Source organism: Nicotiana tomentosiformis, chromosome 11, assembly GCF_000390325.3.
Source record: "Nicotiana tomentosiformis chromosome 11, ASM39032v3, whole genome shotgun sequence".
NCBI classification, from domain to species: Eukaryota; Viridiplantae; Streptophyta; class Magnoliopsida; order Solanales; family Solanaceae; genus Nicotiana; species Nicotiana tomentosiformis.
In genome coordinates, this window is record NC_090822.1 from 106,299,201 (window position 1) to 106,313,366 (window position 14,166).

The 14,166-nt window shown below is 42.3% G+C and overlaps 1 protein-coding gene across 1 annotated transcript; it reads left to right on the plus strand.

Moving 5' to 3' along the window:
• Positions 1–5,477: 5,477 nt before the first annotated feature.
• LOC138901980 (uncharacterized) lies at positions 5,478–8,507 on the plus strand. The gene is made up of 4 exons (XM_070189782.1): positions 5,478–5,793; positions 6,530–6,742; positions 6,845–7,103; positions 8,237–8,507. Exons 1-4 carry the CDS (start codon positions 5,478–5,480, stop codon positions 8,505–8,507), a joined length of 1,059 nt encoding a protein of 352 aa, XP_070045883.1.
• Positions 8,508–14,166: the final 5,659 nt, after the last annotated feature.

The following is a 14,166-nucleotide window of genomic DNA, read 5'->3' on the forward strand; positions in this document are numbered from 1 at the left end:
AACTGGTCCCAAGTCAAGGGAGGAGAATCTGCTGGCCGGTTAAGAAGATAGGGCTGCCACCATCTAGGGCCATGCCCTCAAGCTGAAATGTGGTAAAGTCCACCCCGTGGGAATCCAATACCCTTATGTAGTGCAGCCTGTCCCTACAACGATCATTAAAGTCCTAGGGGTTGTCATGTCACTCACTGCCAAAGGTAGGAAGATGTAGCCTGGTCCATCTATCCAATAGCTTCTGCAGCTCGCCGGTCGTGACTGATCTGGGCTCTGGTATAGCTGCTGCAACTAGCTGAGTCCAGCTCGCATGTAATGCACCCGGAGTCTGATATATGACTTCATCATGACCTGAAGTCTATGCTCCTCCTCCCGCCTGATATGTGACTAGGTCCATTGGAAATAAATCAGCCTACATCATAGAATCCATGAACCGCAACATACGACTCATGACCTCCTAAAATCCCGGTGTAGACATGAAATCCGCTGGGGCCGACTCAGTTGCAGGTACCTCGCCCTGCTCTTCAATAACAGGATCCTCTACTGGATGCACTGGTGGCACAATGAGAGTAACTCTAGGATGCCCTAATCCTCTGGCAGGAGCTAGAGCTCTCCCTCGGCCTCTGTCTCGGCCTCTAGCAATATGGGAGCAACTCCTCTACCGCCGGGTACATCTGCCGTACGCGTTCTCACCATCTGTGAGAGAATAAGAGAAAGACACTTAGCACAACATCAACTGCACGATAAGAGATGATGAAAGAGAAGTATACTAACACCCTATTGACTCTCTAATTTAAGTACGGACATATCCGCACTGATCCGCAAGATTCTATTGGGCCCGCTCATGACTTGTGAGACCTACATGAACCTTGTAACGACCCGACCAGTCGTTTTACTTTTTAGATCACCGTTCCCCTAAGTAAGACTTCCAGTATGTACTTTTACTGTTTTATGACTTGCGTGGATGGTTGGTTTAGGTTTGGAAGTGTTCGGGTTGAAATCGGAACACCTAGTTCCTTAATAGCGGCCTATGATGGCCAAGTTTGACTCGAGTTAACATTTTAAGTAAACGACCTCAGAACCAGGATTTGATGGTTCCAATAGGTTTGTATGATGATTTTGGACTTGGGCGTGTGTTCGGATCGGGTTTTGGGTGATCCGGGAGCATTTCGACGCTTAATGTTGGAAGTTGGTACATTGAAAATTTTCTAGTTCTTTTAATTTGGGTTGGAGTATACTTTGGTGTTATCGAGATCCGTTTGGGATTCCTAGCTTGGGAATAGGTCTGTATGATGATTTAAGACTTGTACGCAAAATTTGGTGTTGTTTTAAGTAGTTTAAGTATGATTTGGCGCGTTCGGAGTAAGTTGAAAAGCTTGAAGTTCATAATTTGATCCAATTTGATTTTGGGATACGATTTTTAGTTTTGTTATTGTTGTTTCACGTGTTTCGAGATTCCGAGCAGGTCCGTATTATGTTTATTGACTTTTTGGTGCAGTTGGACGGGGTCCCGGGTGAATTTCGGACCACCCGGAGTTGAGTTCAAAAATCTGCTATCTGCTGTTCTTGTTTCCTTTTTCACAAATGTGGAGAAGGCCTCGCATTCATGATGAAGGAATTGGGATAGGGAGATTTTTGTCCTACACGTTCGCGAAAGGGAGCTCGCGATCGCGAAGCTTCGGACCACTGGCCTTCGCGTTCACGTGAGGTGGTCCGCGTTCGCGAAGGGTAAGGCAAGCTGGGAGGGGGTGGCACACTGTTGGTCTTTGCGTCCATGAAGAAGCCCTCATATTAGGACTGTACCATGTATTTCTCATATTATTTGTACTCAAATTTTTAGTTTAATTACTTAAATTATACTTGATAATGGATAAAGGATTCAAAAAGACTGAGCTTCATTACTTTGAGTTTTTGCGGGTTACTTGACCGTTGGTGGAAATTATGCCTCCTTGTGCATTATTCCTGTAGTAACCGTTAATCGGAGCTTGTAGAGTATTCTCTCTTCCTGTTGATCGGGCCGAATGTCTTAACAGTTTAATAGATGCATCTATGGTTCTCGCCGGTCGACCCTCGGCAGTGTATACATTATTCTGGATCGGGCCGTATAACCTCGACATAAATTGTGCGTGATATTGCTCGGAGTCTGATTATACTTGATATTACTTCCATGACTTGAGAATTTATAATTACATGATGGCTCTTAATTTCTGAAAGTAGTATATGATAATGGGATTTTTTAATTGATACTTAGTTACGGAACCACTTATTTATTGTTCATTAATTAGTTATTACTAATGTATTCCATGCCCATTTATAATTTTTACATTTTATCTATTGACCCTTAGTAAGTGTCGATGTCGACCCCTCGTCACGACTTCTTCGAGGTTAGACTATGTACTTACTGGGTACATGTTATTTATGTACTCACGCTACACTTCTGCTCTAATCGTGCAGGATCTGAGGCAGGTGCAAATGGTGGCCATACAGGCGTGTACCCCCGCTACCCGGAGGCTTAGTGGTGAGCTGCTTTCTATGCCCGTTCTGCCTTGCGCAGAGTCTCTCCTTGTCGCATTTATTTTTCTGTCTATTTTACTCCAGACAGTAGTATAGGAGATTTTATATATTCTACTAGTTTGCTCGTGCAATTGTGACACCGGGTTTTGGGAGATTCTAGTAGATATTTTATGGTTTTGATTATTAAATTCACTATTTCACTCTTTCATTATTTTATGCTTTATATTACTACAATCACTTATTAATCGTTCTCCTATTAAATAAAATTAATTACTTTAAAAATATTTAAATGAACAATTACATGGATAGTTCACCGTTGGCTTGCTTAGCGACGACGTTGGGCGCCATCATGGCCTATAGTGGAAATTGGGTCGTGACAGTTTGGTATCAGAGCACTAGGTTCACATAGGTCTCACAAGTCATGAACGGGCCTAATAGAGTCTTGCAGATCGGTGCGGAGACGTCTGTATTTATCTTTGATAGGCTATATGGTGTTAGGAAACTTCTTTTTTTACATCTCCTATCGTGCAGTTGATGTTGTGCTAAGAATCTTTCTCTTATTCTCTCACAGATGGTGAGAACGCACGTGACAGATGTACCCGGCGGAGGAGGAGATGCTCCCCTTGTTGCTAGAGGCCGAGGCAGAGGCTGAGGGAGGGCTCCAGCTCCTGCCAGAAGACGAGGGCGTCTGAGAGTTGCTCCTATTATTCCACCAGTGGGATCTTGTCCCGCACCAAAACTGTGCTTTACCCCTAGATGTCTCTACAACTCTTAAAATAAAAAATGAAATGGAATTCAAATTGGTCGAGAAACAAAACCGCGCTAGTCAGAATTTGGGGAAAGATAGAGAGATCTCTAGGATCTCCTAATCAAATTGAGAGTTCGCTTTGCCAGTCCATGAATATACCGCACCCAGCAGTTTGAGGAGTTGCCCAGATACGGGTCGAAGCCCTGCCTAAAAAAAGTCAAGACTTTTGTGCAGATTCCAGTATCCAACCCATCTCTTTCTGCCGATTTCCCAGGTTGTCGGAATCTCTAGTTCGATCAGGACCCGGTCGCTACCCTGCCTGCTTTTGTCTCAAATAGGGCACAAATTGAGATGAACAGACTCGTAACCAGACAGAAAGTAATTTTCCACTCACGACCAAAGCGCTGTCGCACCTCTACTATTTTAGGCATAACGCGGTTTTAGTCTTTACAAGGGCACCCCTAGCCCAGTGGAGGATCCTGTTATTGAGGAGTAGGGCAAGGTACCTGCAGCGGAGCTGGACCCAGTGAATTTCATGTCTGCACCGGGATTCCAGGAGGTCATAAGCCGTATGCTGCAGTTCATGGACTCTATGACGTAATGTGGTTTATTTTTAGTGAACCCAGCCACATCTCAGGCGGGAGGGGGAACACAGACCCCTACCGCTCAGGCTCCAGGGCATGCATTTGCCGTATATCAGATCGCGAGTGCACTACCTGTGGGTGAGGCTCAGCCAGTTGCATCGGCTATACCAGAGCCTAGATCATCCGCGACCGGCGAGCGGCAGAAGCTATTAGATAGACGGACCATGCTACATCCTCCTGCCTTTGGCGGTGAGTGACATGAGGACCCCCAAGACTTTATTGATCATTGCAAGGACATACTACACAATATGAGAGTATTGGAGTCCCATGGAGTGAAGTTTAACACATTCCAGCTGGAGGGCAAGGCCTGTAGATGGTGGTAGTCCTATCTTCTCACCAGACCAGCAGGTTCTCCTCCCTTGATTTGGGACCAGTTCACACGTCTCTTTCTGGAGAGATATATCCCACCCTCTTAGAGGGAAGTATTACGGGGTTAGTTCGGGCGGCTCTAGCAAGGTCAGATGTCTGTGACCGATTATGATGTGAGATTCTCTGAGTTGTCTTGTCATGCACTTATGAGACTCCCCACCAATGTAGAGAGAGTGCAGAGGTTTATTGCGGGCTTGCACTATGGTATCCAGGTCACTATGGCCCGAGAGATTAAGATGGGGACTCTTTGCGAGCAAGTTGTGAAGATAGCTCAGAGGATCGAGGGTATTCGTCAGCAAGGGCGAGAGCAGGCTCTGAGGGACAAGTGGCCTCGATATTTTAGAGGGTTCAGTGGTGCTCCGTCTGGGGGAAGAGGCCAGCTTGTGAGGGGCCAGTCTAGCAGTCCCATGTATTCAACACCGTCGCCTTCTCGGGGTGCTCTAGTGCGGCCCTATTTCAGCGCCATTCCAAAGAGCTCCTAGGATCCACCAGCTATTCAGGGTTCTTCCAGTGGGTGTTCAGGTCTCCAAGGTCAGACTTAGGGTTAGTCATATTCAGCATCGATAGGTTGTTTTGAGTGCGAGGAGTTTAGTTATGTGAGGAGATTCTACCCCAGGTTTTGGGGCAAGGCAGTACACTAGGGCCATCAACCCATGATCACCGCACCAGCCGTCCGGCCCGCCAGAGGTGGAGGGCAGGTGGGTAGGTGTCGCCCTAGAGGTGGAGGCTAATCAAGTGGTGCTCCAGCTAGGTTCTATGCCTTTCTAGCCAGACTAGATGCAGTAGCCTCAGATGCCATGATCACATGTATTATCTATCTGCGGTAGGGATGCTTCGGTACTATTTGATCCAGGGTCTACATAATTATATGTTTCATTTTTGTTTTCTCATTTTCTGTGTGTTTCTCGTGAGTCCTTGGGTGCTCTTGTATATGTGTCCATGCCAGTGGGCTATTTTGTTATTGTGGTCGGATCTACCGATCATGCATAGTGACTTTCTATGGTTATGAGACTAGAGCAGATCTTCTATTGCTCGACATGACCGACTTTGAGGTCATCTTGGGCATGGACTGGTTGTCTCCGTACCAAGCCGTTCTTGATTGCTATGTAAAGAATGTTACCTTGGCAATGCCAGAGTTGCCTAGATTGGAGTAGAGGGGTTCATCTATCAGTACGTCCAGCCGAGTTATTTCTTTCTTGAAAGCTCAATATATGGTTGAGAATGGTTGTTTGGCTTATCTAGCTTTTTTTCGGGATATTGCTGTAGAGACCACCACAATTGATTTAGTGCCTATGGTGCGGGAGTTCTCTGATGTGTTTCCTTATGATCTACCAGGCATGCCACCAGATCGTGATAATGATTTTTGTATCAATTTGGCACTAGGTACCCAGCCTATATCTATTTCACCATACCGCATGGCTCCAAAAGAGTTGAAAAAACAGCTTGAGGAGTTGCTAGTGAAGGGGTTCTTCAGGCCGAGTGTATCTCCTTGGGGTGCACCGGTGTTGTTTGTGAAAAAGAAGGATGGTACTATGCGAACTTGCATTGATTACCGCCAGTTGAACAAGGTTAGCAATAAGAACAAGTACCCATTACCACGTATTGATGATTTGTTTGACCAGTTGCAGGGTGCCATAGTGTTCTATAAGATCGACTTGAGATCTGGGTTTCATCAGCTGATGATTCGTGATTCGGATATTCCGAAGACTGCTTTCCAGATTAGATATGGCCACTATGAGTTTCTAGTGATTTCCTTTATCTTGACCAACGCCCTGCGACGTTTATGGATTTGATGAATCGTGTGTTCAGGCCATACATTATCTCGTTTGTCATTGTCTTCATTGATGACATATTGATCTACTCGCGTAGTATGGAGGAGCACGGGTAGCATTTGAGAGTTGTGCTTCAGACTTTGTGGGAACAGAAACTATATGCTAAGTTCTCCAAGTGCGAGTTCTTGTTAGATTCTGTGGCATTCTTGGTGCATGTTGTATCAGGTGAGTGTATTAAGTTAGATCCCAGTAAGATCGAGGTAGTCCAGAGTTGGCATCGTCTACCACAGCGATCGAGATCAATAGCTTTTTGGGGTTTGCAGGTTATTATCGTCGATCCGTGTAGGGCTTCTCATCTATTGCGGTACCTTTGACTAGATTGACCCAGAAGGGTGTTCCGTTCTGATGGTCCGATGATTACGAGGCGAGCTTTCAGAAGCTCAAGACAACATTGACTACAACACTGGTGTTAGTATTTCCTTCCATTTCAGGGATGTATACTGTGTATTGCTATGCTTCATGCATTGTCCTGGATTATGTATTGATCCAGGAGGGGAGAGTTATTGCATATGCTTCACGTCAGCTGAAGCCTTATGAGAAGAATTACCCCGTACATGATTTGGAGTTGGTCGCGATAGTTCATGCTCTCAAGATCTGGAGACACTATCTTCATGAGGTGTTCTGTGAGGTTTACACTGATCATCGTAGCTTGCAACATTTGTTCAAGTAGAGGGATCTCAATTTGAGGCAGTGCATGTTGCATGAGTTACTGAAAGACTATGATATTACCATTCTTTATGATTCAGGCAAGGTAAATGTGGTTGCGGATGCCTTGAGCAGAAAGGTCGATAGTATGGGTAGTTTGGCATTCATTTCAATAGAGGTGAGACCATTGGCTTTGTACATTCAGTCCTTGGCTAACAGATTTGTGAGGTTGGATATTTTAGAGCCTAGTCAAGTTCTTGCATGCGTTGTGGCTCAGTCTTCATTATTTGAGCGGATCAAGGCTCGTCAGATCCACACTTGCTGGTTCTTAGAGAGACTGTACTACATTGTAGTGCCAAGGTGGTTACTATTAGTAAGGATGGTGTTTTGCCACTCTAGGGTCGTCTATGTGTTCCTAATGTTGATGGATTGAGGGAGAAGATTCTAGAGGGGGCACACAGTTCTCGGTATTCTATTTATCCGACTGCTACGAAGATGTATCGCGACATGAGGCAACATTATTGGTGGCGACGGATGAAGAGGGACATAGTTGAGTATGTAGCGAGATGCCTAAATTGTCAGCAGGCTAAGTATGAGCACCAGAGGCCAGATTACCTACTTCAACAGAAGTTTATACCGGAGTGGAAATGGGAGCACATCACTATGGATTTTGTAGCTGGGTTGCCGCACACGTTGAGAAAGTCTGATGCCGTTTGGGTCATTGTCAACAGGATAAACAAGTCAGCATACTTTATTCCAGTGACGACTACGTACTCTTCAAAGAGGTTGGCCCAGATTTACATTCTGGAGATTGTCCGGTTGCATGGTGTGCCTATTTCCATCATTTCAGATAGAGGCCCTTAGTTCAATTCACATTTTTGGAGAGCAGTATAGAGCGAGTTGGGTACCCGGGTAGAGCTCAGTACAATCTTTCATCCGCAGACAGACGGGCAGTCGGAGCAAACAGTTCATATCTTGGAGGATATGCTCAGAGCCTGTGTGATTGATTTCGGAGGGCAGTGGGATAGATTTTTGCCTTTTGGCTGAGTTTGCTTATAACCACAGTTATCATTCCAGCATTTAGATGGCTCCATTTGAGGCTTTATATGGCCGACGATGTCATTTGCACATCGAATGGTTTGAGCCCGGGGAGGCTAGGTTATATGGCACGAATTTAGTAAAGGATGCCTTGGAGAACGTAAAGTTAATTCAGGAGCGGCTTCGCACAATACAATCCAGATAGAAGAGTTACGGAGTTCAGAAGGAGCGTGATTTATCATTTATGGTGGGAGAGAAGGTTCTCTTGAAAGTCTCGTCGATGAAGGGTATCATGAGGTTCGGGAAGAAGGGCAAGTTGAGCCTAAGGTTTATTGGCCCATTTGAGGTGTTGAGGCGAGTTGGGGAGGTTGCTTATGAGCTTGCTTTGCCTCCAGTCTATCGGGAGTCCATCCGGTCTTCCATGTGTCTATCCTCTGGAAGTACCATACTGACAGGTCGCATGTGATTAATTACATCACGATTAAGCTAGATGAGAGCTTGGGTTATGAGGAGGATCCAGTTGTTATTGTTCACAAGCAGGTTCACCAGTTGAGGTCAAAGAAGCTTTCTACGGTAAAGGTCCAGTGGAGGGGTCAACCAGTCGAGGAAGCTACTTGGGAGACTGAGGAGGACATGCGGAGAAGATATCTGCATTTATTCCGCACTCCAGGTATAATTCTATACCCGTTCGAGGACGAACGTATGTTTAAGAGGTGGAGAATGTAACGACCCAACCGATCGTTTTGCTTTCTAGATCACCGTTCCCCTAGTTAAGACTTCATGTATGTGCTTTTATTATTTTATGACTTGTGAGGAGGGTTGGTTTAGGTCTGGAAGGGCTCGGGTTGAAATCGGAACACCTAGTTCCTTAATAGTGGCCTATGATGACCAAGTTTGACTTGAGTCAACGTTTTGAGTAAATGACCTTGGAACCGATATTTGATGGTTCCAATAGGTTCGTATGATGATTTTGGACTTGGGCGTGTGTTCGAATCGGGTTTCGGGTGATCCGGGAACATTTCAGCGCTTAATGTTGGAAGTTGGTTCATTGAAGATTTTCTAGTTCTTTAAATTTGGGTTGGAGTAGACTTTGGTGTTATTGAGGCCTATTTGGGATTTCGAGCCCGGGAATAGGTCCGTATGGTGATTTAGGGCTTGTACGCAAAATTTTGTGCCGTTCCGGGTGGTCTAAGTATGATTCGGCGCGTTCAGAGTAAGTTTAAAAGCTTGAAGTTCATAATTTGATCCAATTTGGTTTTGGGATGCGATTCTTAGTTTTGGTTTTGTTTCACGTGTTTTGGGAGTTCGAGTAGGTTCGTATTATGTTTATAGACTTGTTGGTATAGTTGGACGGGATCCCGGGTGGCTCGGGTGTGTTTTGGACCACACAGAGTTGAGTTCAAAAATCTGCTATCTGCTGTTCTGATTTCCTTCTTTGCGAACGCGGAAAAGGATTCGCATTCGCGATGAAGGAATTGGGCTGGGGAGATTAATGTCCTACGTGTTCACGAAAGGAGCTCGCTATCGCAAAGCTCTAGGCCACTAGCCTTCGCGTTCGCGTAAGGTGGTCTGCATTCGCGAAGGGTAAGGCGAGCTGGGAGGGGGTGACACACTGTTGGTCTTGGCGTTCGCGAAGAAGACCTCGCATTCGTGTAGGGTAGTCCAGGAAAGCATTCGCGTTCATGAGGCTCTGTTCACGTTCGCGATGTAGTGTTTTTCATCCTTTGGTCGTGTTTCCTTCGCGATCGCGAAGAAGGAAAATCTAGGCAGTGACTTTATTAAAACGGGACTTAGGCCATTTTCTCTCATTTTTTCATTTTCCCCTGCCCAATTTTGGAACTTCTTGGAGAGGGGTTTTCACCTAGCTATTGAAGGTAAGTAATTCGTACCTAATGTGAGTTTAATACATAGATTATGGATAAATGTAAACACGTAAAGTGTGGGAATTTTAGGAGTTTGTTGAAAAACCTAGGTTTTTATAAAAATGGGATTAGACCACGAAAATGATTATGGAATTGAGTAAAAATTATATATTTGGGTTCGTGAGGTTATGGGTTACTTTTATTTACAAACATTTCCAGAATCCGAGCACGTGGGCCCAAGGGTAAATTTTAGGAATCTTCCAATTTGGGTTGGGTTATTACTCTAATAGTTAAATTATAAACTTTTGAGTGTATATTGATTAATCTTTTCATAATTGGCTAGTTTCGGATTGCGTGGCACCAATTTGAGGCTTTAGTGTGAATTATGGATTGGGAAGAGAACTTGAAACAAGGTAAGTCTCTTGCCTAATCTTGTAAGAAAGAATTTTTCCCGTAGGTGCTATAAATGATTGTTTGCTAATAATTGTGGGTGCTACGTGCGCACGATATGACGTGAGTCCGCATGTAGTTAAATAAAATTATGCTTATGTCCGTGTAGTCTTAGGACTCTTTCATGTATTTTTTGTATTATTTGTACTCAATTTGTTAGTTTAATTACTTAAATTATACTTGATATTGGATAAGGGATTCGTAAAGACTGAGTTTCATTACTTTGAGTTTTGGCGGGTTACTTGACCATTGGTGGAAATTATGCCTTCTTGTGCATTATTCCTGTAGTAGCCGTTAATCGGAGCTTGTAGAGTATTATCTATTCCTGTGGATCGGACTGAACGCCTCGCCAATTTAATAGATGCATCTATGGTTCTCGCCGGTCGAACCTCGGCGGTGTACACATTATTCTGGATCGCACCGTACAACCTCGACATAAATCGTGCATGATATTGCTTGGAGTCCGATTATACTTGATATTTCTTCCATGACTTGAGAATTTATAATTACTTGATGGCTTTTAATTGTTGAAAGCAGTATATGATAGTGGGAGTTTTTAATTGATTATTAGTTAAAGAACCACTTATTTATTGTTCATTAATTCGTTATTACTGATGTATTCCATGCCTATTTATAATTTATGTAGTTTATCTATTGACCCTTAGTAAGTGTCGATGTCGACCCCTCGTCACTACTTCTTTTAGGTTATACTAGATACTTACTGGGTACATGTTGTTTATGTACTCACGCTTCACTTCTGCACTAATCGTGCAGGATCTGAGGCAGGTGCATCTGGCGGCCATACAAGCTCGTACCCCCTACCCAGAGACTTAGTGGTGAGCTGCTCCTTATGCCCGTTCTGCAGCGCCCAGAATATCTTCTTGTCGCATTTATTTTTTTGTCTATTTTATTGCAGACAGTAGTATATGAGGTTTTGTATATTCTACTAGTTTGCTCGTACACTTGACACCGGGTTTTGGGAGATTCTAGTAGATATTTTGTGGTTTTGATTATTAAATTTACTATTTCACTCTTTCATCATTTTATGCTTTACATTACTACAATCACTTATTAATCGTTCTCTTATTAAATAAAATTAATTATTTTAAAAATATTAAAATGAAAAATTACATGGATAATTTACCGTTAGCTTGCCTAGCAGCGACGTTGGGCACAATCACGGCATCTAGTGGAAATTGGATTGTGACAAACCTAGTGCTCTGATACCAAGCTGTTACGACCCAATTCCCACTATAGGCCATGATGGCGCCCAACATCGCTGCTAGGCAAGCCAACGGTGAACTATCTGTGTAATTGTTCATTTTAATAATTTTAAAGTCTGATTTTTTTAATAAGAGAACGATTAATAGGTGATTGTAATAATGTTGAGCATGAAATAAACGAAAGAGTGAAGTAGTGAATTTAATAATCCAAAAACATAGCTACTAGAATTTTCCAAAATTCGGTGTCACAAGTGCACGAGCAACTAATAGAACACACAAAATCTCCTATACCTCTGGAGTAAGGTACACAGAAAAATAAATGCAACAAGAAGAGACTCCGGGCACTGCAGAACGGTCATAGAGAGCAGCTCACCACTAAGTCTCCGGGTAGCGGGGCTACCCGCCTGAATGGCCACCAGATACACCTGCCTCAGATCCTGCACGATTAGTGAAGAATTGTAGCGTGAGTACATAAACAACATGTACTCAGTAAGTATCTAGTCTAACCTCGAAGAAGTGGTGATGAGGGGTCGACATCAGCACTTACTATGGTCAATAAATAAAGTGTAGAGTAGGTCAAATATATTAGTCTTTAGGTACATGCGGACTCTCATCACATCATGTGCACGTAACACTCACAATTATTAGCAAACAATCATTTATAGCACCTACGGGGAAAAGTTCCTCTTACAAGGTTAGGCAAGAGACTTACCTCGATTCTAAGTCCTCTTCCTGGTCCACAATTCACTCTAAAGCCTCAAATCGGAGCCACACAATCAAAACTAGCCAAATATTGTATAAATTAATTAATATATGCTCAAAAGTTTATAATTTAACTATTAGAATAATTACCCAACCCAAATTGGAAGATTCCTAAAATTTACCCCGGTCCCACATATTCGGATTCCGAAATTTTTTGTAAATAAAAGTTACCCATAATCTCACGAACAAAAATATATAATTTCTACTCACTTCCATAATCATTTTCGCGGTCAAATCTTTTTTATCAAAACCTAGGTTTTTCAACTAAATCTAGAATTTCCACAATTTATATGATAAAATATACCCAAAATACGTGTATTAAACTCACATTAAGTAGTAATTACTTACCTTACAATGATAGGTGAAAAATCCCTCTCCAAGAGCTCTAAAATCGGCTAACCCAAAGTGAAATGAGAGAAAGTGAACCAATCCCCGATTTAAAACAAGTCTTTGCTAGCACTCCATTTTTACGATCGCAGAAGAAGCCTCGCGATCGCGAAGGCAAAGCTGGCCCAGTGTCACGACCCCATTTTCCCACCTTAGGATGTCGTGATAGCACCTAGTATCTAAGACTAGGTAAGCCTAACACATGAAAAGAATTATCAGAAATTAACCAACTAAGCTGCAGTACAATAATTAATAACTAAAAATAAGATGGACGAACCAATATCAGTTACATAACCCCAAACCCGGTAATACAAGTCATAAGCTTTTTTAAGAGTAACTAGAAATAACGAGTACATCACTATCCCGGAATAATAGGAAACAATGGAAATAAACTACAACAGAAGGTGACTTCGGGGCCTGCGAACGTCGAGCAGGTATACCTTGAAGTCTCCAGCCGCGCAAGCATAAGTCTCAAACCAACTTGATCATAAGTACCTGGATCTGCACAAAATGTACATAAGCGTAGCATGAGTACACCACAACGGTACCTAGTAAGTTTCAAGCCTAAACCTCGGTAGAGTAGTGATGAGGCCAGATTAAGACATCTACCGGACATGTAAATCTGTGTAGGATATAACATAAAGCTAACAAGTGAAAGAACATTAATGTAAGACCAACAACAAAAATATCACAAATTTATAACCAACAGTGAAGGTAATAGAAGCACGAATGGTAACAAGAAGCAACCAGGTAATAAAGAAACAACATTTTCATAACATAAATGAAATATGAATGAATTCCAGGAAGGAGAACCGGTGACAACTCAATCAATCAAATCGTTCCTAATGCACGAATTACAAAAATAATTACCCGAGGTACCACTCCTTGTAAATCTCAAATAATAAGTCACAACTTCCAAATCTTACACATATGGCACCTCGTGCCCACATTTTCCAAATTACTTTCGCACGGCAAAGTCCACGTGCTACCATGTACATAATATCCACGTCAAATGATAATAAAAATGTTAAAGAGTCTATTTATATACAATAAAGCATAATAACAGTTTTGAATAAAGTAGGAAAATCAATGAGAAAATTAGTTTCTATTTAGGAACCAAATACAGTGAAATAGAGTACAATTTATACAAGATAAGATACCAAATAAGTTTAGTTTAGAAGCTATTTGGTAAGGAAAATATATATATTTCAAATAAAATAAAGCATAGGATAAGTCACCGAATTAAATCTAGAATTTGTTAAAATAAAACATAATGATGATTTTTAAGTAAAGTAAAAATGTCAAATAGGATAAGGAGTTTAATTCGAGAAATCAATTAAAGTAAAATATGAAAGCTATTAAGAATAGTAAAGTATCAAATGAAACGACGAGTTTTAACTTAAGAGTCACATAAGGTAAGCATGCTCCTAATTCTTTTATATAAAACCATTATGTTATCAACATCTCAACATGGTATGAGATAATGACTCCGCATTGTGAATTCATCTTGAAAATCAAATCACCAAGTAACCACGGGAGCACAAATTGATACATTGAAGTAATACACGGTTCACGTAGAAAGCTTGACTCACACAAGACACGTCAACAATAAAAAGTATAATACACACTGTCCATTGCGGCGCACAACCTGATCCCACTATATCATTATTTATCAATATCATAATCCTCCCTTATTCCACC

Excerpts from the sequence above, each read along its gene's own strand:
- LOC138901980 (XM_070189782.1), top strand. The coding sequence starts at position 5,478 with ATGGTTGAGAATGGTTGTTTGGCTTATCTAGCTTTTTTTCGGGATATT. Across the intron at positions 5,794-6,529 it reads GTTTGTGAAAAAGAAGGATG|GGATGTATACTGTGTATTGC; the intron begins GTACTATGCGAA and ends CTTCCATTTCAG. Across the intron at positions 6,743-6,844 it reads TGAGGTTTACACTGATCATC|GCAAGGTAAATGTGGTTGCG; the intron begins GTAGCTTGCAAC and ends TTTATGATTCAG.